The following is a 24,069-nucleotide window of genomic DNA, read 5'->3' as shown; positions in this document are numbered from 1 at the left end:
TATGTCTCTCTGTCCCTCGTCTCTACTGTTTATCTCTTATTTAATCAATTATGTCTGAGTGGAACCATTAAAATAAACAGAATTTAAAATTAAACTTTGTAGAATGAAGTAAGTAAGTTTTCCCTCGTCCTCTGTTACCGATCATCATCCATTAGTGTGCCTCATTACAATTATTCCCGCTAAGTCCGACTGACGTGTTCAGCCCAAAGACTTCCTGTTACTGTTCTTAGCTCGCATGCCGCTCTGGACGCATGGGAAATTCAGAACAGGAACTGATGTCATCCACTTCAGGGTCCTTGAGACCCAGTAATAGTCAGACATAACACGCAGAAAAGGTTGTCAGACAGTCAAGGTTTTCTGGCTGTGGATGAAGGGAGACAATGAAATTCAGAGGATAGATGGAGGTGAAGTCACCGGTCCAGAAGTAAAAGGAAGGATGTAGGTTGCTTGTGTTCTGTGTGTTATGTAACTAGGCGAGCACCTGGTTATGTAAGGCGTTACCTCTCAGCCCCCACGTCCCGTACATGGACGCTCGCATTCTCACTGATACACATACCATCTGTCTGCCTTCCCTGCTGTTGATCCAGTGGCTCGTCGTATATCCTACGCAGCAGGAATGCAGCGCCACGGAATAAACCGAAGGAAAAGCACAGTTGGCAGCGTGGATTAGCTCCGTCTCACTGTGCACATTTGTGCGTTTTGTGGCCCTCTAACAACATATTTGTGTACTAATTAATCTCTTGATTAAATCCCTGCACAGATGAATAGCAGCGCTTTGTTCCCACGGTGACGGCGGCTTTGACATTCAGCTCATTTGTGCACAAACACTAAAATGCATATAATGAAGTACACAACTTTGTGCTTTTGTAAAACGTTATCTGGGCACTACAATGGCTTTATGGGTATTGATTTCTTTTCAATGAAACACTGGAGAAGATGGAGGGATTTGAGGTTCTGTATAAGGTGTGCATTTACAAGTGATATATAGGTTTAGCATTTCCACCGTCTGTGCAACAGCATGCAAACAGGGTGCAGTTACAGCTGAGTAGACAGAAACAACCAGAGCTGAACATCTATGGAGATTTACAGCAGTAAGTCCTGCAGGATGGTCATTGGAGGAGATTACGTGTACGTGTTCATTTTGCTGCAGAAACTGTTTGGAGAATTTGCTTCACTAGGGAATATTCATGGCAACACAGCATATTGCCTTGACTGACTTGATTGACTGGCAGTAAAAGCTCCTGTGTTCACTGGACCAACCTGTGCAGCCGTGTGTCTCACTGATGTGTTTTTAATTAAGGTCAAAAACTGAGGTCTGTGGCATTATGCTGACAACGCAAGATTATTAGCTCTTTACTGTAAAGACATAACGTGATGTGACGGGATGTGATGTGTCCTCCTCCCTGGGATTTTATCCCAGGGGTCTGTCCATCTCTGCCCTCCGTTGTGCCTGTCTCATCCGTTTTGCATTCTCTGACTCACTGGGGGCAACATCTGGACTGGTCAGAGCGTCCTTGCTATAGCTCGGGTTCAGCTGACATGTGAAGTTAAAATCCACCAGTCGTCAGTCTGTTACCTCGGGGGTGGGGGGGGGCTCATGAAAACGGCAGCTGAAAAGAGTCATTTCCTTCGTGATGAGTTTGGGCAGCAGCAGCTCTGCTCATGACAAAGAAGAGGCGGAGTTGTGTCGCATCCGAGTGGAAGAGAGGATGAGGATGATCGAGGAAAATGTGTGAGGGAATAATAATCTTTAAGGGTTAGAAAAATGCAGGTTAAAGAGGAAAAAATGTGAAACTATTTAATTAAGCACAAAGAGAAGGGAAAAGAAACGTGGAGACAGTGATGTTCGGGATGGAGAAAGACGTGAACACAAGAATGAGCAAAAAAGGGCAAAGTGAAGAGAAGAAAGGAGCAGAATAAAAGAGAGAGAGAGAGAGAGAGAGACGTAGAAATAGAGAGATCTTGTACGTGGATCCCAACAAAGCAGAGAGTGCGAGAGAGGAGGCTGAGGAGAAAATTAGAGGGAAGAGAAAACGTGCATGGGGCAGGCTGGTGGAGGGAGGCCGAGTTGTAAACACAAGGGGTTGGAGAGGCAGCGAGGAGGAAAGAGCACAAAGAGCTGCCACTTGATGGAGAGCTGGGTAGTAGTGAGTGGACGTGCGAGTGGGATGGAGAGGAAACATCAGTCTGAGCGCCGGAGGGAAATATAGCAGCATGTCATCACTGGCACCATGAGGGCTTCAAGTAAGTTTTCAGCTCTCCCCGCATCTCCTCTCGCGAAGTTTTTCCTCTCTGGAATTTCTCTATTTTCAGCATCTTAAAAATATTTTTCATGATCCAGCCTCGCGTTGCTTCGTATGTGATTTAGAGAGAAGCAGCTATGCCGAGAATGCTGGGAGAGGGATGTAATTGCTGGATTGTGGCGACGGGATCATTTCCTGCTACCGTTCTCATGTCATCTGATGGTGAAAACCGAGGCTTTTTTATTGCCCCCGCTGAACTTTGTCCACGGCGTCTCTGCGGTGCCTCTCCGAATCGCTGCCAGCGCCTTTAAAAGCCATGAATGAGACCAGTGAGAGTGAATGTTGTGAAAGAGCCGTGAAAAAAGAGCAGTGACTGTAGAATGATGCAGATGCAAAGGCATTGCTCTTCGTGCTCTATCATGTTTATAATTGTGTGCAAGTTCAGAACTGGTCGTATCAATTTATTCTGTCCTTACCTGTACATAATCATTTTCACAACATTTTTAACATTACACAATAGCTACTGGACGGATCACCATGAAACTTAGTGGAGGTATGCGGTACTGGTCATTACAGGGAGATCCAGGAATTTTTCTTTAAATTGCAAGATAAGGCAATTTTCAACATTTTCGCAGATTTGCCAGGTAATAAATTATGGATCCAGATGAAAACAATCTATGAGTGTGTGCAAGTTGGTGCAGCTTGATTGAATTTAAGGGGACTGTTGGGCCTTGGTGGACGTATGCTCTCTTCTTGGTGCTTTATTAGTTATTATATTATTTATATAGCCCATAATGCATTGTAAGGGGTTCTTGGGTTTGCAGAAAAGTGTCATGAAATAAAATGTTTTATTATTATTAAGAGCTTTGCAGAATGATGCTCTACAGAAATCATGTAAACACTCGTGCACATTTGAGAGCTGCCAGTGGAGCAGACTGAGCGATATTATAAGCGGGTGGAAGAAAGTAGCAAACACCTGTAAAACATGTAGTGATGTTGGCAGCAGCACCTAATGGGTTGTGGTGCCATGTGTATGAGGCCTGTTAAAATGTTTTTGCATTTACAGCTGAAACCTGACTGCAGAGTGTATAATGTTTGGAAGTATATACAGGATATTTAATGTTTAGCTGTGTGAACTGTGCAGCCTTTTCTGGCTCAGTGAATTCCCACAGGAAAATTAAGATGTTCCTCCCCTGTATGGGAAAAAAAAATGTTGGAACACACAAATACGGTCTGAGGTTCTGTGTTTCCCTCCTTGACTCTTAATTTATCTGTGTTTTATTCTTATAATAGAAAGTTAATAGTTCACATTGCTCATGATTGGGCTGGAAGACATCAGTCCATTGAGATTTCAAGAGGGAAATTCAGTATAGTAAGAAATTCCTTCTCTAAAAAAAACATGTGATGATTCAGGTTCCTTACTGTTCAATTCATTTTTTCTGTTTTACAGAGTAAAACCATAAATCCTACTAAAAATCTGCATCTAATCTCTGTGTGTAATCAAAATGCCTCAACTGCTTTATTTTCGCTTTACAGAGATTGAGGCTAAGGAGGCTTGTGATTGGCTTAGAGCAGCAGGATTTCCACAGTACGCCCAGCTCTATGAAGGTAACACACACACACACACACACACACACACACACACACACACACACACACACACACAGAGGGAGCCAAAGTCCAGAATTTACCCAGCTGCCTTGCTAAAACACAAGTCTCTTTCACATCTCTCCTTGTGTTACCTCCCGCTTCTAGTTCTCTCTCTCTCTCTCTCTCGCTCTCTCGCTCTTTCTTTCTTTTATTTTTTTCATTGCTGCTCCTCTTCTCTTTCTGCCCTCCCTTCATCTTCGTATCCCCCAGTCTTCTGTGCCGCTGCGTTCTATTTCCAGGCTTCAGTTCCTGTCCAGAGGGAGAGGTCATGGGAAAGGCCTTGTTATCACTGCTGGGACTCTCACAGCTTCTCTCTCTCTCTCTCTCTCTCTCTCTCTTTCCTCCACCTTTCTCCCTCAACTCACTCACCACTTCTCTCTGTCATCCCCCAGTCAACGCCTGTATTTTCACAGCTTTTCTCTCTTCCTGCCTTTCTCTCTTTTCACTTCACGCCTTCTGTCCTCCTTCCCTTCTTCCACCTCGCCCTCCTTCCACCTTTCTGTAAAAACTACAGGCGTTCATTCATGTGATGACCAGTGGGCACAAACAGGAAGTGGCCCCAGTAATCTCAGAAGTAGCTCTTAAAATCCAGCAGTCCCTCTTTAACAGCACACACACACACACACACACACACACACACACACACACACACACACACACACACTGCATATGCTGTGAGCGCCAGTAATGGCCGGCCTCTGCGCCTCTGTGGCGGCTTCCGGGTGCACGTGATGCTCCGCACACAGAGAATCACCAAAATAAAAGGTTTGAGTCACTTTGGCATTGTGAAGAATCGAAGTTATTACAGGGTTTTAAAAATGTGCGTGTTCTCTAAACTTCACGTGCTGATGACAGGTGTTAAGTGTAGCGGCAGCAGTTGTGCACCATACTTGGCCAACCCTCAGATCTCCTGTCTCCCGTCAGTCATTAACCAACACAACTGTCATTTTCTCGCTTTCTTCTTCCTCTCGTGCAGATTCCCAGTTTCCAGTTGACATTTCCTCAGTGAAAAGGGACCATGACTTCTTGGACCGGGATCTGGTGGAGCCGTTATGTCGGTGAGGACACTAATCCACAAACACACATCTTCATACAGTTCATTCACTCGCCCAGCAGCCGCACACGAGGAGCTCATTCTCATCCACTACGCGTTCCGCCGATCATTTAACACCATTCAAATCTCAAAACCCTTTTTCTGGTCCCGCTGGTTCTGCTACTCCGACTTGTGCCTGCGGCCTGGTGCTCACCACTAATCATGAGTTGTCTGACCCTGACCCTTAACGAACTCCCTGTCCCTGTCTCCCGCTCAGACAACCCAACCTTTGATCTCGTCGCCCCCCCTCCCCTCCGCCACGCTCTGATCTCCCATTCAAAGAGCAGAGACCCTCAGGGGGCAAAGCAAACGGGGGGCTGAGGGTAACAAGGACGGAGTGAGGGGGAAGCCGATGTACTCTACCAGATGGGGCTTTGAGAGTGTGTTTTAAGTACGTCTGCACATCTCTGCGATATTTCAAATCATTGAAGTTTTTTTCCCCACACGCCCCCCTCCCTTCCCGTGTCTTTCTCTCTCCTCGCCGCTCGCCCCTGCCTGCCCAGCGTAGAGGAGGGTGTGGTAATTACAGCGTTAGTGATTCCTGACAGATATACTGTGAGTGAATACACTCAGCCCCCCTGTGTCAGGAGCTGTAAAACACTACTAATGAGGTCTCTCTTGTTCACGCATATAGGTCTTTCCAAAAAAGACCAACCTTAGTTTTTTTTTTTAAAAAGAACCGTTTAGATTTAAGATTATAGACTCGTGTAGTGTACGGAGCATAGAGTCTAAATCTGTAATGTGGCCACGCTGCAGGAGAAATACAGGGTTTGGAGATGACTACTGTATTTTCCAGCTCGTGTGTTTACTCTCAAGCAGTTGATACGACAGCTCTCTGCTTCCTATTCTTCAGGTTTATATGCAGCAACAAGCGACTCCTTGTCTGCCAGGACAGAGAAACATTGTACAAATCAGGGTTTTTTCTACTGTGCTATAAGAGGCTGAAATCTTTCAAATGACCAAGGTCTCAAAAAGCATGTTTTTAATGTCCCCTGTCTTGAAAAGACACACGGACACCACCCTTCTACCCAGCTGCTGTTCACGTCCCTGGAGTCGTAGGAAGGAGGGAGGATGTGGGTGGGAGAGGTGGGGGGCAGGCTGGGGGGCAGGCTGGAGTGCTGCCCCCCGCAGCACTCCAGAGGATGGACGTGAAAAAAAAGGGGATTGGAATGGGTGACATGATGAAGGGAGGAGGGAGGCAAGTGGGGAGGAGCCAGCTGTGTTTCTTTGGGGGGGAGAGATGTGTCCCTCGAGGCTGAGGATGCCAGAGGAGGAGAGGGTGGGAGGAGAAAGGGATAGACAGGGAAGAAGATGAAAGAGAAGGGGATGAAGAGGCTTGTCTGCAAATGATCAGACTGAGGAGGGAAAAGGGGGAAGGTGGGAGTGAAAAGAAAGATAAGACAATGAATGTGAGCAGAGTGAACAGACTGAATATATCCAACCTACCAGCTCTGACATGTGTGACTGACTGTGTGTTGCAGACGTCTCAATACTCTGAACAAGTGTGCGTCCATGAAACTGGATGTCAGTCACCCCAAGAAGAAAGTAAGCCAATTTAATATTATTATTATTATTATTATTATTATTAGTAGCAATAGTAGTTGTAGTGTTGTTGTTATTATTATTATTTTACCTGTTCATTCACAGCTTTTTCACAACGTTTTCTGTAATATCTTTGTGAAGGTATTATTATTCATCACTTATTATTATACTAGTCTTTGTTAGGCTGATTCATTCTTTGTCGTGGCCATGTACACATGTGTCGCACCATTTGATTCCATTTCTTGTTCTTACATGTAAACCCGGTGCATTTGCATTGGTCGCAGATAAGAAGTTCTGTTAATCAAACTGGATCGATGAAGAGTAACGGCTGCACATTGACCCACCAAACCACAGTTAATGACTTCAGTCCCAGTCTGAACTATCATCAATCATTCCAGTCCTTCCATGTGACATTATGTTTAGATGTGATTTATTTGTTGTAGAACTCGTGTGGCCCTCAGCAGAGCACATGGTTCTGCCAAGGCCCAACAGACTCACACACTCATAGAAATCAGTTCCCTAAATTTGCCAGATTTTTTAAATCAGGATCGATGAATTAAATCCACTCTCGCATTGTGAAAGAAAGAGACGAAATTCCTGCACCTAAATTGAATGGGTTCTTTCCTGACCCATACTGCATCTGTCCATCAAGTTTCCGTCCAGTAGTTTTTGTATAATCTTATTTATAAACGGACAGGGGTGAAAACATGAATTACCTTTGGCAGAGGTAATAATCAATCATGATTTTTCTTTGGTCTCCACTAAAATTAGTGTAGAAATAAATGTGTGTACACAATTATTTCTGTTGTCATTTTTGATAGAAAATATCAAGGACTCCTCCTTAATACTTTTATCCTTCCACAGGGTGATGACTCCGATGAAGATGACCCGCTGGCGATCAGTAAACGGTGGACGTTTGAGTGGAGCAGCCGACGCTGGTCTCGTCTGCAAGACTTCCTGTTGGACAGCACCAATGACAACAGCCCGACAGGTCAGGGGGAGGGTCTGCGCAGCACAGTGAGCAGCGAGAGCGTCCTGACAGACCTAAGCGAGCAGGAGATCACGGACATTTCCTCGCTGCACAGTGAGGACTCGGCCTCCGCCATGCCTGACTCCATATCCATGGCGTCCCTCTCCGCTTCCTACCAACCACCCAGTGAGCTTTCACACTACAACTCCCTGCCAATCAAAAGCAGGCGCCATGGCCAAGGAGGGCGGAGCAAAGCCAAAGAGTTTTTGCGTCGCATGGAAGTGATGCGCACCTGGGGGCCATCAACGATGCGGAAAAGCTCAAACCGCCGGCCGCCACTCGTCATCAGTGGGCCTGTGTTACAGGGGGAGGAGCCTCAGGCACTGCAGGTGCTCCAGTGTACTCCCATCAGCCAATTAGAACCCAGTCCTAACAACCACCAAACTGATGAAGACAGTCCTGCTGACACACTCACCATTGATTGTGAAGACCAGTCCATGGTGAGAGTGAGCGCCAGCAGTGAGGCAGTGACGCCCGATGTGAAGGAGCCGGGGTTCACCAAACCTCGCCCGGCCAGCAAGAGAAGCAGCATGTACCTGGAGGACATGGAGCTGCCTTCTCAGGGAAAGAGGACTGAGGGGCAGAGTCAGTTTGGCAGAAACCAGTTTCATTCATATGAAAACCTCCTCATTCACATCCCCAAAGACCATAAACCTGGCACCTTCCCCAAAGCTCTGTCCATCGAGAGCCTGGCGCCCTCCCCTGATGACAGGAACAATGGCCGTCAGACACGGACCCAACCTTCTACACCCTGCAACGGCCTGGGTGATCCCTGGTCCAACAAACCTCTCTCCAAGCCCCCCTGTCCCGGAGCACCGCGGGGCAGCAGGGTGAGCGTGTACGACAACGTGCCGGGCTCGCACCTGTACGCCAGCACGGGAGACCTGCAAGACTTGGAGAACGAGGACAACATGTTCCCTCACCTGGATGACATCATCCAGCACGTCAGCGGTTTGCAACAAATCGTGGACCACTGGAGCCGCAGCGTGCTGCCCGAGGATGACACGGGGGAGGAGGAGGGGGAGGGCCGGACCAGCCCCAGCGAATGTGAGAGAGACGGCGTCTCCCTGATTGATACAGATTCGACGGGGACCTGTCGGGAGAGGCGGGACTCTGGAGTCGGGGCCTCGCTGACGAGACCACGGTGAGTTCAAGTGTTTTAAAGATGATTTGGTTTTATTACAACTTTTATTTTGTTTTAAAAAGTTTATGGTTATGAGATTTGCAAACACTGCTGCAGAAAAGTCTAACGGCGAGAGAGAAAATAGCTGTCAGACTGACGGTGAACAAGCAAAAACTTTATTTGGAGGAAAGACTGAGAAGAAGAAACTGAAAGAGAGACAGCAACTGAAATAATAATCATCCAACAGCGGGTAGTAATCAATCAAATCAAAGCTGAACCAGGCAGATGGGCTATAAAATGTGAGGGATGTTAACAATCAAGAGTTATTGAGTAATAATATTACTGTTCCCTCTCGTTTTCCTTGCTGGAGTTTGATAACCTTCATGTTTGGCCAAACATGAAGGTTTATCAAACTACTGGGGCCAGTATGAGGACGTGTGATGGTTGTACTTCCTAACTGTATTCCTTTGTTTCTGCATTTCCAGACCTCAGCAGTTATTGTGTTTGACTACAAGGATTTGATTGGATATAGGAATCATCCAAAACAACGATAATAGGACCTAATTTGTGAGAAAGAAAAAAACTATGCTTCTCTAATGTTCTTTATTCATTTCTTCTCTTCCCGTCCCAGTCTGCGATGGCCCAGTTTCAGAACCTCTGATCATCTCAACCAGCCGGCATCCTCGCTGCAGATCAGCAGCCAATCAGCAGGCCAGCTCAGCCTGCTGCAGAAGTTCTCTTTGCTCCGTCTCACCGCCATCATGGAGAAATACTCCATGTCTAATAAACACGGCTGGACATGGTGGGTCCACATTCTTCAATACCTTATGGAGATGGTTCTGTCTCTTTGTCCTTATATTTTCTACTGTTCTCTACAAACTGCTGATAAATAAAGCTATAATTCATACACTGATTTAAAATGCAGGGAATTTACTAAATGTGATTTCAGAAAGAGTTTAATAAACGTATAAACTTAAAATGTATAATTACATATTCAAAAGTATTTTCATATAAACAATATGAACCAACTTCTTATTTTATTCTTATTACCTTTTTTTCCAATTTTCTATGCAAACTCAGGCAAACACAAGCACATCAGTGTGTTTTTATGACCCGGCCTGTTTATTTTTATTATCCCCAAGAGGGAAATCCTGTTAGAAGAGTTAGTTAATGAAAGCACAGACATTTCTTTCTCTCACGCACTTCCCTCGTTCTGTCTGTTGCTCCCAGGTCTGTGCCCAAGTTTATGAAGCGCATCAAGGTGCCTGACTACAAAGAGAGGAGTGTGTTTGGTGTTCCCCTCATCGTGCATGTCCAGCGCTGTGGTTTTCCGCTCCCTCTGTGTTTACAGCAGGCCCTCAGCCACCTCCGAACACACTGTCTGGACCAGGTTAGTTTTACAAGACTTTTCTCCTCATTGCGCTAATATTGGTTGTTTACATGCGAGGCAGCTGAAACCTCCACTGAACCCCTCGCTGCTTTCTTATGTCTTCCCCTCAGGTGGGATTGTTCCGCAAATCGGGCGTGAAGTCTCGTATTCAGGCTTTGAGGCAGCAGTGCGAGCTGTCCCCTGACTCCGTGACGTACGAGGACCAGTCCGCTTACGACGTGGCCGACATGGTCAAGCAGTTCTTCAGAGACTTGCCTGAGCCTCTGCTCACAAGCAAGCTGGGGGAAACCTTCCTGCACATTTACCAATGTAAGTCGCCTCCGAGCGATGAATCCCCGCTGTGAAATACTGCATCTGCCTCCGCACCACACACACTACAGTCAAATTAGTACTTTGAATACTTTTATAGTGATATTTTCGCTCATGTTCAAAAGACAGCAAGTGAGCTTTTTTAGGCCAGTTCTGGATAACATTAGCTAAGTCTTACAAAAAACAATATCAGATATGAAATGTACATTCTAGCTTCTTACCCTGAGCATGATTTTATGTTTGAAATGTGCACATGTCCACTCGGACACTACATCATATTGTGGGTGGTGGTGGCTGATTGGTTAAGGCACACATACTACTTAATCACAAATGTCCACTGTTTGATTCCCAGCGAGGTTGCCTGTCTCTCTGCACTTCTGATCTATGTCTAGAATGCCACTTATCAATTAATATTAATGTTCCAAAATGATAATCTTATATATTTGTATTATGTTGGGAAATGTGACCTTTTCTTTTCCTCCTCATTTCCTCTCTTCTCTCTAGACGTCCCGAAGGAGCAGAGAATGCAGGCCGTCAGAGCGGCCATCTTGCTGATGCCGGACGAGAACAGGGAGGTTCTGCAGACGCTGCTCTCCTTCCTGCGCGACGTCACCTCCCTGGTGGAGGAGAACCAGATGACGCCGATGAACCTGGCCGTGTGTCTGGGGCCTTCGCTCTTTCACCTCAGCATCCTGAAGAACGACACGCTGTCGCCAAGGTGCACATTTGACCTGGTGAAGGCGCCGATGCTCAGAGACAAAACTCAGTGGTCTCAGTCCGTTACCATTATTAACACTGAAGATATGTTTATGATTATTTGAAGTGAATTAGAAGTTAGAATGTTATTCAGCTAATTCAGTTTTTTTGCTACTTAAATCTTATTTTATTGTCTTATACTCGTTTTAATTGTGGCAATTGTTGCATTTTTGCCCACCAGTAAAACTACTTGTAATAGAAGTGGTACAATAATAATAATAGTTACTTACTGTCATCGTTATTTTGGTCACTTATTTCCCTCTGTCGCCACCAGGACAATATCAATCTCTGTTTTATTTCTCTCAAGGTCGATCCAGAAGAAGTACACCACCGGCCGTCCCGATCAGAAAGACCTGAGTGAGAACCTGGCCGCCACTCAGGGCCTGGCACACATGATCTCTGAGGGCCATCGTCTGTTTCAGGTCAGGATTTACTTCTTTATTTGTTTTATGGTTGTTTTTTTCCTTCACAGAGAAATAGGGCAGAATTTATATTTATATATTCTTTGTGCTGATTTTAGAAATAATACATGACCACCTCTTTATGTATGAAAATAACCAACAACATGAAGCCAAGGGAGGTTTCCGCTGTATAATTGTGTTCAATGAGCTCAATTCTAAAGCTGTACGCCATCATTACCTTGAGACTGTCAGTGTGCACAGAATATCTCGCTGCTGTCAGTGGAAACCTCTTCAGGGACAAAGAGAAACAGACTTCATTACCATGTGTTAGATATTAATATGGTTCGAGGAGTTTTCATATTAGAATCAACAGCTGACTCCTCTTAAGTGGATACTGTGCTGTATCGAGAATATTTGAGAACACATGAAAGTGACCGGTGTTTGATTTTTAAAGGCCTTCGCAGGATGACAACATTTGAAAGAAGAGAGGACCCTGGATGTTAGAATAAAAGAACTAGTACAGTTGTTTTAAAAATAGGCCTGAGCTGATGTTACGTGACACGATGCTCGTTCTCCGGCTGCTCCCCAGATCCCAGAGGAGATGGTGACCCAGTCTCGTAACTCCTACATGGAGGCCGAGCTGATGGTGCCGCCGCTGGACGAGCTGTGCAAGGCTCACGAGGAGGAGGTGGATGAGGACGAAGAGGAGGACGATGAGGAAGGATCCTACCATGCACACATAGAACGCCTGGTCCAGAACCTGCTGAAAGATGCCAAAGACAAGAGCAAAGCCTGGGTGTCACGTTCAACTATTGACAATACAGAGCTGGCTTTTAAAAAGGTACGTCGTCACTGAGCTTCTGAAGTGTGGAACGAGCAACCAGGGAATATCAGCATCTTTATGATACAGAACATAAAGCTCCTTTGTGTAAATTGTCACAATAAACCTAACACGCCTTGTGCTTGTGCATCAGGTGGGAGATGGTAACCCTCTGCGGCAGTGGCGTGTGTGCGTGGAGGTGCCCGCAACTCCCAGTGAGGTACTGCACCGGCTGCTCAGAGAGCGCCCCCTGTGGCAGACTGAGCTACGGCAGGAGAAGGTTCTGGAGCCGCTGGACAGACAGACAGATGTGTACCAGTACTCCTGCTGCAACATGGCACCTCAACCCAACTGTGACTATGTGGTACTGAGGTCAGGACTGATGGATTTCATTGGTTTTGTGTGTGGAAGTTGTTCATTAAGACATTTGTTCATTACTGAGATGTAGAGAGGATTCCAGGGGCTGTTATCAACTGATAAATTAAAATAATGAGCAGCATTATTATTATTTAATTAATATTTTAGGACTATTCAATCAATTCTGCCTGAATGTTCCTGAAAAACAAGAACATTTCTAAAGTAACATGATAATTTGTTGGTTTTATAGAAGTAAACTCGTAAGTTTAATTGTAATTTGAATTTTTGGGGTTGTTTTTCAGACATTTTTCATTGTTTTCTGGTTTTAGAGTATCTACCCACATTTAATTTGATTCAGGAGGTTTATGTGGAAGTTAGCTCTGTGAATAAATATTACAAATAATATAAAACATAAGTAGTGCTCTGTCACTTTCACTTTGTCAAAGTAGCTCTCAGAGGAAAAAAGAGGTTTGAGTCCCCTGGCTCAATGAAATAATTATTAGTTAGAAAAAGTTTTCCCAGACATTAATCACATATCTTCATTAAATGTCTCATGAAACCCTCACTTTCTCTCAGATCGTGGCGTACAGACCTGTGCAGAGGTTCCTGTGCGCTGGTGAGCGTGTCCGTGGAACACGAGGACAGCCCACGCATGGGAGCGGTGAGGGGGGTTGTGCTGGAGTCGCAGTACCTCCTGGAGCCCTGTGGGACCGAGAGGACCAGGCTCACACACATCTCCAGAGTGGACCTCAGGTGTGGGCTGACTCCAAGTGTCCTCAGAGTGAAGGTTTCAATCAACACCGCGATCATTAATGTGCTTTATCTGCCGTTTCTCGTCCCAGGGGAAGATCTCCAGAATGGTACAACAAGGCCTTCGGTCACCTGTGTGTCAATGAAGTCCAGAGGATCCGCTCCTCTTTTCTCCCTCCAGATCAGACGAGCACTGAGGCCAAGGTCTGAACCCCCGGGAAACCAGCTTTGTCTTGGGTCACACCGCCGGAGCAGCTGATCCAGGAGGGGAATCATCCAGGAATTGAACTTTGGTGTCTTTTCATGCTGCTGAGCCACACGGAGCCTGTCGGTACCATACTGTACTGAGTCACAGTCATTCACACACAGACGGGAGAGGAGTATTTTATATCATGTAATCGTGCACGGGCGTCTTTTAACATCCAATCACTAATTTATTTTCCAGTGAACCATAGAACAAACATTTTAGTTTTTCCTTTCACATAATCAACTCTTAACCATGTGCAGTTATTGGAAGGGTAAGGTTGAGTAGACAGTGAATATTTATCAGTGTTTATTACTGGGTCCTTCTTTAAAATCCATCAAATATAACAGACGGCAGATTTAATCATGAGATGTTTGCCACAGTCTGCAACACCTTAATTCAGTTCATTGTAATAGATTACCTAACTGAAGCTTACACACGATTATAACTTATTTTGTAGTCGTGTATTGTCAAAGTTGGCAGGAAATGTTGCTCATATTTAAAGTAGATGAAGCACAATACCTGTATTTATTATTCTGAAAAATCTATTTTAGCTCCCAGGTCTTTGAAGTGTCACAGGGCCTGACTGAAATATACAGTTTGATTGAAGCTATTCAGAACTAGAATGACGGCTCATACCTCCACCAAGGCCCAACAATCCTACACATGATTGTCTACTTCTGGAAATCAGTTATCAGTATTTTATGTAATCCTGCTAAAGAACAAACAAATACACAAACCAAAGGACATGAGTGAAAACACAACGTCCTTATCAGAGGCAACAATTTCCTCTGTTTTACAGAACAGACCTGAAAAACAGGACATATTCACTCCAGTCTGTTTTCTGTCATTTTAAACATTGTCAGCTACAAACAGCCACATTGACAAACACCTGATGGTGAAATCTTATCTACAACTATTATCTGATTAATCTTTTAATAAACTAGTGGAATCTGGATTTTTTTATATCTACATTTATAGCATGCACTTAATTATTCTATATTATTCTTGAGCCTTCTACAGATGCTGTAAAGATCCATAGGAATGACTAGGACCAGTACACTATGGGTACATGACAGCACTACATTGTGAAAAGTGCGCTAGTTTCAGGAAAAACCGAGGACACAAGGGATCCGGATCACAGAAACTGGGAAACACTCATCGGGTCCATACATGTGCTTTAACCCTGTTATGGAAACATTGAGTTGGATATCACTGTTGATTTAGTTCCCTGTCATTATTTTCAGTGTTAATCTTATCTAAATTAAATGTTATTTTAAAGTTATTATTGTCATTATCTCTCTGTACATGGTATCATTGTGTTTTTATTGTCATTTATACAATGTCTAAGACATGAGACCATTTCACTGCTTCTGGGAAGCTTGTTTCAATATTTGCATGTGTGTGTGTGGGAGTGTGAGTGTGTGCATGGATGTACCTGTGTATCTGCATTTTAGATATACATACAGTCTGTATAACAGCGGGGTCCAGCAGTTTGGAACCGGCTGTAATTCACAATATCTGACGCTTTCTGTGCTGTGGCAGCAGATCAACCTTCATTGCTTACCTACCTATCATATTGATATGCTGAAATGTGAACTTCCCACACAGCATCCTACTGAAGCAATAGCAGACTAGAGCTTGCTCCGCCATGGCGCCGCCTTGGCTTTTTTTTGTGTCTCTCCGCTGTGAGCAGTGTTGCTATGGTGTTGCTATGATACAGTATCTCTACAGTGCCACCAAAGTCCCATGTGGATGCTGCTTGCTGGAGAACCGTGTGTGTGTGAGTGCGTGTGTGTGTATATGTGTGTAAATATGTGTGTATGAGACAGACAGAGTGAGTGAGTGACTTTGACTTGAGCCCTCGGCTGAGTGCGGAGAGGCCCCCGAATGGAGCTGAGTAGCTGATTGGTGCTCGGTTATTTCTGACAAAGTGACGGAAAATAGAACCGTTGTTTCTAAACAAGAGAATAAAAAAAATGTATGAATTCAACAAATGTGTTCTCCAGTGTCTTTTCATTCAACTACTCTAATGTTACAGGGCACAGTGTTAAGACAAGACAAACTCTCAAATCAAGGAAAATGTTGCAAAATGACATCTCAAAATGTTAAAGGTAAATTTAAATCCTGGATCCGCCCCTAAATTTAAGGTCATGCCCAACCCCTGTACAAACCTTCATGGAAATCGGTGGAGTAGTTTTTGCATTAATCCTTTATGAATAACAAACAAATGAAAACATCACCTCCTTGGCAGAAGAACAAATCATAGTAAATACTGGGAAACACAGATTTCCTTTGTCCTGTGCTGTCTTGTCCATCGAGTGGTGCTGTTGCTCCGCTGGAGTCTGAAGGTCATGAATGAATGAGAAAAGTATGCCATGGAAAATATTTTTAGATAAGTGAGTGAATGAAAAGTCATCAGAGTCCCGGGGGGGGGTTCTCCCTGAGGACAATTTAACTGTCTGCGTCCTCTCAGTGGATGAATGAGCACGAATCTAAACCAGCACAGCTCGGATCAATACTCAATCACATTTACCTACTTAGCTGTGTTAGAGGGGGGGGGCTCTCACAGAGGACGATGAAGGTGTTGGAATACAGACACTGGGACTACTTTAACTCCACCACTCCATGGGCTCGGGCTAATCAGCAACACCATGTTGCAAATTACACCTTCGTGGGGGAAAGAAAAAGGAATAATGACGAAGTGAATCAAGCATCGATTTCACCAAACTCCATCCACTTTACTGCAGAGAGCTTGAGTGTGTGTTTTTCTTGGGGCCACAGACTCCGATACAATGCAGAGGATCATTCAAGATTCACTTTATTGTCATTCAGAGCAAGACATGTGGAACACAAGGGAACAAAATGACATTGTATACTTACAAATGTAATTCAGAATTCTAAGGGTTTCCTAAGTAGATATAAAAACTATCTGAAGTTACAAACGATTATTTGTATTTGTAGTGTGAACAGACAGACAATGCACATGTTGAATGGATGGATAAATGTGGTCCAGACGGACATTATGTTGCACGCAATTAAATGAATTTACACATATTGAATGATGAGATAAATAAGAAGCTAAAAAGACATGAGAAAGTGCAGCTACTGGTAAATACATCAATCTTTGTCATGTACTGTAAACACAGAGTATAAAGGGAAGGGGAGTCTGTAGAGTAGCATTGTGTGTGTGTGTGTGTGTGTGTGTGTGTGTGTGTGTGTGTGTGTGTGTGTGTGTGTGTGTGTGTGTGTGTGTGTGTGTGTGTGTGTCATCCCTGTCCTCTCACACAGTCTATGGTGGTGACCCTGCAGAGGAACCTGAGGGTGACCTCTTCTGGAGAAAACAGGAAGAGCATGTCCCACTACCTCCCTGTCCAATAAATCTTTATTTAACATTGTTGACTTTTTATTTTGTTTTAGTATGTTCATGTATAAACAGTGTGATTGGACCCTGTTATATAAAACCTGTGGGGATTGGACAGTAGAGTTAAAGTAGTAATCTTAAATATTGATATTGTAATGCAATATGAAAAACTATAACAAATAAATAAGTAATGGATTTAGTAAGTGCTGTTATTTCCTTCTGATTCTTACTTTAGGGGACAATCGTGCTGTGGTATCGAACTACAGCTCCCACAATTCAGGGCGACTGATGGATGTAACCAGGAAGTAGCCTATAGATAAACCATGGCGTTAGTTAACTGAGGGCAAACAACTTATATCATTTTAAAACTCATGTTTATTTACATTTTGGTCAAAGCTCGCGCCATTAAACATGTGCCGAATTACTTATTAGCAGTTAGTTATTGCATTGTAATAATGTGTGAGCAGACAAGTCTCAGCAGAGAAGTGTGATACTGAAGAAAACTTTAAAATGCGATAAATCCCGGGCAAGTTCTGTGAACAGGAGCGTCAGTTCTTACGATGAGGATTTCTGAATGTTTATTCGCTGTGGACATCAGAGACACCATCGGAGAGGATGGAGTTGGTAAGTGTAAGAAACACTGAATCTAAAAATATGTGTATAATGCACTTATGTTCAGATTTGACTGAATTATAGTGAAGAAAAGACGTTTTGACTCTTATAATAGTTTGTAGGAAACTTCAATGATCTTATCTGCTTTTTTTGATACAAACTGTTTTAGGACTTCACATCAGAAACCACTCATTTTTAAACTAGTCAGGTATATTAGGACAAATTAAATATATATCTTCATTGCATATTTTTCATTTTCATGTTACTGTAAATAAACAAAATTGGTTCAAAAGTTGAAGTCTGTGTAGGAGTGTAGTTATAGAAAAAAGTAATTAAATAATAGATATTTAAATCACTCAATGTAATCATAGCTTAAATATACTTTTAATTAATATTTCAATAAGCTATTTAAATTTATAACATCAGAAATCTGAGAAGTGTCTTTAAGTGCCAGAAAAAAAACACTTGGTAATAAACACATGTTCTTTTAGAAAATAAGATTAAGTGATTTAAAAATGATTGCAGAATGATATATCATTAAATTGTTGATGGAATCACTATAAACATCAGAAACTAGTCAGTTCTGGTCTCGCTTTCCTTGGATCGCAAATTAAAAAGATTGAAGGAGCGACGGCTCATCTCAACACAGCCTCACTTATTCAACTGCCAAATGAACAGTTCAGAAATACCAGGATTTAAAGAAATCACTCCCCTGTCATTCAAGAGCGCAGTGGATGTTTGCACTGATGCACTTTCAATGTTGATGTTCTGAAAACTGAGCTCAGAGAGAGAGAGAAAGACGGAGAAAAGGAAAATCTGCTCCGAGTCTGGCTAATCCGGCGTCTTCTTCCAAACAACCACGATAAGGTCATGGATGAATAAATTATCCAGTGAATGAATTATTGATGAGGCCATGTTGGCAGTGGTGTGTACAGTGTACCTGAGTGTGTGGTGACCATTGGCATGATGATATTACCAACACTCTGCACACTGAGCCTTGTAGCCTCCGAAGAAGGGATTAAATAAATGTATTTATTTAAAGGTGAGCAAGTGGAGTTTCACAAAGTCCTTGATCACACGGGGCTGAAAGATTGAGCATGACCATGATGAAAAAAACAACACTATACAAGTATTAACTAAAACTTGTAAATACCACGATTACTCAAAGATTCATGTGTTTTCTATTACACTTTTCCATTTTATCAGTTTAATCCTATTAACAAGGGCAAAGACCTTCTTATATTATTCAGTAGTTTTTATTTGAAGTCGTTGAAGGAGTTTGTAGAGAGGAATCTGACATATTTAGGGGACTGATATCAATGACTGTGTGAAAGTTGGTGCAGCTTGATTGAATTTAAAGGGACTGTTGGGCCTTGGCAGAGGTCTGCGCTCTGTGGAGTGCCATTCTAGTTTTATATGTCATTTCTGGCTAACATCTTTGTTTGGATGGATTTAAAAACTGGAATGGCACTCAGTGGAGCTCATACCGCCACCAAAACCTAACTGTCCCATTAAATGCAATCAAGCTGCACCAGCCGCACTCATTGGTATCAGTTCCCTAAATGTGCCGTGAAGATCATTCCCTGGAAGATTGGTGAAAATCTCAATAAACAATGTTGAAGCAAATAAAAAAAATCCTGGATCCGACCCTTATTCTGAATTTGGGTGATTCTTTCTCGGTCTACGTGTCCCATCCTTCCACCAGCGTAATCCTGCTAATAAACAAACCAAACAACCAACAAACAAAGCAACGGACAGGGGAGAAAACACATAACCTCTTTGTCTGAAGTAATAAGGTTAGAATCCTCGGGAGAGGAGTCTACGAGGATTCTGGGGAAACCTTCTGAACAGCGTTTAGTGCTGTCAAATAACCTTCCTCGTTTACCAAAGATTTCCAGCCAATAAACTAGATTCTTAGCTCTGTGACTTGAATGTAAATTATTGGCAATACACAAACTGGGGCTGGAAATTATAAAATATATCATATAAATCATCCAAAAATATCCAAGTGGGCTATTTATCATCCTGTAGAAACCAAAGAGTGAAATATCTGAGATTTCTGGAGTCAGCTGAGTGTTTGTAAAGCTTTTGATATATTGAGGTAACATCTCCATTCTGGTATTTTAAGACATGCCACAGATTTGTCGACAATCAAATCTTGTTTGTGCGTTGCTCTCTTCGTGTTTACGTTTTCAGAGCTGGCCTTCGGTTCTATACACCTCACCTAAGATTTTTCCATCAAACCCAAGTGCCTGTTTCATCTCGGCTGGATTATTCATGGCCACCGCTGCGGTTCAGGAGCGGCCGTGTTGCAGCCCAGTCAAAGAGCCAAGTCCTTGATCCCAGGTCGTGACCCCTGTCAAAGCCCTGGCTCCTTCATCCCTGGTGACAGCTCTCCAGAACAAATGGACTGTTACTGGGGCCGGGTAGCGAAAGATGAGGAGCTGTGACACGGCTTATACAGAAGAATATGTTTCAAAATATTTGCTTCTGGGATATTTTCCTCTGATCCATCTCCATGGTGTCTTTTATTCCCTGATTCAGACAGAGCAGGCGGGTTTATTCCTTTATCGCTGCTCACTTCTGAGTTCATATAGATGCGTCTTGAAAGAGATTCATAAGACCTCATCTAAGTCTAATCTTCTTAACCATAAGAGAAGCGTGTAATCCTTAAAACAGGACAATGACCAATATCGAGGTTATGAGACTTTAGCAGGATGACTTCTCTTTCTCTCCTCATCCACTCTTTCCTTCCGACCGAGCCACTCGTTTAATCTCTAAAACTTTAATAAGATACTCGGTGGTGTCCTTTGAGGATTGTCCTCTGCCGTTCCACCAGTATTAGTGTAACTGAGTGAATGCGACAGGGAATATGACCCACGTGTTGGAAGTAATTAGTCCCGAGATTGCAGATGATCTTTCGCGAAGGAGCAACTGAGACAATCTGGTCTAATGCCCTCGGAGTCTATGACTAAGTCTCGTTTTCAGCAAACGTGATAAAAGCTGCCGCTGGAGAAAGAAGTTAACACCTGTTAAAATGCAAATCCAGCTAAAGTTTCATTAGATCTTCGAGAAGGTAATTTATTTTTAAATTATATACAATGAACAGCTTTAATCTGCCTTGCATATACAGAAGGTAACGTCTCCAGAGAATTCCCGAACAAAGGAAACGGCACAGAACAAAACTGCTTTAAAGGTTGAATCATTAAAATTTATATTTTTTTGTATTGTAAAGCAAAGGAGACTATACAAAAACTAGAATGACATTCAGTAGCAGCGTGTTTCCCTCCACCGAGGCCCAACAGTCCCCTCTCCTCCAAATATAACACGCTCATACATATCAGTCCTTTGAATATGCCAGGTTTTTTTCTTCAAGATCCATGAATTATTCCCTGGGAAATTGGTGAAAATATCCCAAAACACCCATTCTTGTCATGGTAAAAACTGCGAAAAAAAAAAGAAAAACTGGATCTGCTGTCTGCTGTAGGAATCCTCGCCAATATTTAATGAGCCCTTTCTTATGTACCATCCTGCCACCAGGTTTTGTGGGAATTCGTCCAGTAGTATTTGCGTAATCCCAGTGAGAAACAAACAAACAAACCCCATCTGATGCTGCCTTTCCCTGTCACGGGGGCTGAAGGGGGTTGGATGCAATGCCCGCATTTCAAATGTAATTCTCACCTTCCATACTCATTCTGCTGTGTCTTGTCTGAGCTGTTTTGTTCTGTGTTGAATATAAAAATATTTGATATATATATCTATAAAAAAAACAGACTGGGATGAAAACGTAACAACCTTGTTGGAGGTAATAACACGGCAGAACAACATTCAGCCAGGGGAGAGGGAACAGGAAGGGGAGGCAGGGCCCACTCTGGACAGGCGAGTCTATCACAGAGCTGACATATGGACACAGCCAACCATTCACACTCATTTTCACACCTACAGGCAATTCAGAGCTGCAAGTTAACCCTAACCTGCACAGGCCGTGTTTGGACTGTGGATGGAGGCCGGTGCACCAGGAGGAAACCAGCGTATTCATGAAGAGAGCCTGTGTGACAGGTTAGAATCCAGAACCGCATTGCTGTGAGAAGTGATAGCCACTGCACCACCGTGACGCTGAAAGTAAACTATTATGAATTATGCAAAAACAATGACAGATATATATATAATTTAGAGCAAATTTCTGTGTTGTGCCAACTCTGTTATCGGTTTCTTTCCATCTCCCTTCTCTATCACCTTATCACACACACACACACACATACACACACACATAACCACATGGCTGCACACCCATGCTCATGGTTCCTGGTGATGATTCACATCCACCGGTGAAGACAGGAAGTAATTACCTGTGGCTCTGAGGTCAGCGCTTGATAAATCTACAAGTCGGATTTTCGATTAACTCTGATAACACAGACTGAGCTCAGGATCCCAATATTTCACATTTTAAAAAACTGTGTCATCATGTGGGCACGACCTTTCTCTGAATTACCAGACTTCGTCCTCTAAGTGATGTCACACCAAATCCAACACACAACCACACACACTCAAAAACGTTGGAAACAAACTGCATTTTTCTCCAGTCTGCACTGATCAAACCCTTTGTGACAGATGTCCCCTCCGCTGCTCTCTCCCTGCCTGATCCCCCCCAAGTCCTGGTCCCCTCAGAAGCTCCAGCACTCTGATCATCAGCCCCCACAAGACACTGGCTCTACCTCCACACACATCTCCCTACAAAGGTACACGGGGACAGAGAGGAGAAACGACTGCGTGTGTCCGCGAGTACTGCATCTCCGCTGGAGGTGAGGGGGGGAAAGAGAGAGAGAGGTGAGGTGGAGGAGGGAGGGAGAGAGAGAGAGATAGAGAGAGAGAGTGGGGGGAGAAAGAGAAGCAGAACAATGTTAGTGCTTTTACCCAATCACCAACCAGATCCCGGTTAAGACCTCTCTTTCTGTTAAAGTCTTTTGTGGAATCATGACAAAGCTGCAGAAGCAAGCCTTTGTCTGAAAACAATGAGGAGTGTGTTTCTGAGCAGGAGAGAGCCCGCCATTGTGTGTGTGTGTGTGTGTGTGTGTGTGTGCGTGTGTGTGTGTGTGTGTGAACACAAGTGCGTGCACGTCCGAGAACAAGATAGCATGTGCCGGTTTGAGAAACTGCCTCTCTGAGTGTGAGTGAAGTGTGTGACGGATGCGAGCTGTGTGTGCGAGTGTGCAGTTGACGGAGTGCGTGTGATTGTCTCCTTCATTTCCTTTGTGCCGATGATTAGGTCGAGGAAAAACAGGAGATGGCCTCTGCTCATCTGTAAAATTCTCTAATCATCTCACGCGTGCACATGCACACGCAGCAAGTGTGACGCACATGCACACTCACACACACACACACACAAACACGCAGCCAGAAAATGTCACCCCCAACTTGCCAGCCCTTGTCAACAGCGAGCATCTCAAGAAAAATAAGGACATCAAAGAGACTGTCGTCGCTGCCTAGGTGAAAATACACCCAGACAGACGCACACACACACGTGCACACACTCATAATATGACAGACACGCACGAGTAGAGAATCAACCTCTGTAGCTTCTTTGCTGATGGAAATCCTACCTCGCAGATGTGTCCTGTTAGAATTACACATGCAGTGTGAATCAGGCTCATGTGTGCATACAGGTAGTGAGCCAGCAGCCGTGGTCTGTGCAGCCACCGGAGGATACTGCAGGTGTGTGAGTGTGGATGTGTTCATGAGAGACACCGACTGGACCTGTGTGTCGGTGCAGTGCATGAACTGAAGAAGTGTGTAATCAATATCCAGACACAGTCCAGGATGCAGGACTTTGCATTCATCAATAAATCTAAGATCTGCACACGTAGCACATGTGCACGTGTCAAGTCTGGTGCCAGGATGAAGCGACTGTTAAAAACTACAAGGGGGAGCGATTTCTTTTCATACAATAAAAACCAAGGATTTAACCCATAGACTGTATATAAACATGGACGACGCATCACCACTTCCTCCCACGACCCAGAGATGATGTTTGAAGATGACGTTTCAACCTGTATTTCTCGCATCAAATAACTAATTAAAACAAGACTCACCAGAAAAAATGGCATTTTAACAAATATCTGTGTAATAAGAACTACCTAAACTAAAAGAAACCATCTTTGAGAAAACTTTGTTTGACGTGCACTTCTTTTGGTCCATGTCCCATCCGCGAACATGAAGGAGGTAGGATTTATGACCTATACTGCAGCTGGCCACCAAATGGCGATCAAGACGCTTTGGCTTCACTTTTGGGAAGCTGTCATGTCGTCCATCTTTGTAAGCAGTCTTTGATTTAACCTTGCAATACCTTTGAAAGGATAAATAACAGCAACATAAGGCTACTGTGCTG

General features: G+C 43.7%; 1 protein-coding gene across 4 annotated transcripts in view; it reads left to right on the top strand.

Annotated features, from left to right (window-relative positions):
• The window catches only part of LOC118122058 (stAR-related lipid transfer protein 13), a 50,070-nt gene extending 34,369 nt beyond the window's left edge, over positions 1-15,701 (top strand). For 3 of the 4 annotated variants that reach the window (XM_035178477.2, XM_035178481.2, XM_035178479.2), the window contains 13 exons: positions 3,780-3,851; positions 4,870-4,951; positions 6,468-6,531; positions 7,393-8,702; positions 9,313-9,483; positions 9,912-10,071; positions 10,182-10,380; positions 10,885-11,098; positions 11,444-11,558; positions 12,127-12,378; positions 12,512-12,729; positions 13,291-13,467; positions 13,557-15,701. In XM_035178477.2, the coding sequence (XP_035034368.2) occupies positions 3,780-3,851; positions 4,870-4,951; positions 6,468-6,531; positions 7,393-8,702; positions 9,313-9,483; positions 9,912-10,071; positions 10,182-10,380; positions 10,885-11,098; positions 11,444-11,558; positions 12,127-12,378; positions 12,512-12,729; positions 13,291-13,467; positions 13,557-13,674 (3,152 nt within the window). In that variant the 3' untranslated portion in view covers positions 13,675-15,701. Of the gene's footprint in view, positions 1-1,529; positions 2,245-3,779; positions 3,852-4,869; positions 4,952-6,467; positions 6,532-7,392; positions 8,703-9,312; positions 9,484-9,911; positions 10,072-10,181; positions 10,381-10,884; positions 11,099-11,443; positions 11,559-12,126; positions 12,379-12,511; positions 12,730-13,290; positions 13,468-13,556 lie in introns of those variants that run through there. The other variant, XM_035178482.2, reaches the window with a different exon arrangement.
• Positions 15,702-24,069: the final 8,368 nt, after the last annotated feature.

Source organism: Hippoglossus stenolepis, chromosome 15 (genome assembly GCF_022539355.2).
Source record: "Hippoglossus stenolepis isolate QCI-W04-F060 chromosome 15, HSTE1.2, whole genome shotgun sequence".
Lineage (NCBI taxonomy): Eukaryota > Metazoa > Chordata > Actinopteri > Pleuronectiformes > Pleuronectidae > Hippoglossus > Hippoglossus stenolepis.
Note: the sequence above shows the minus strand (reverse complement) of the source record. Positions and strands in the feature narration are given on the sequence as shown.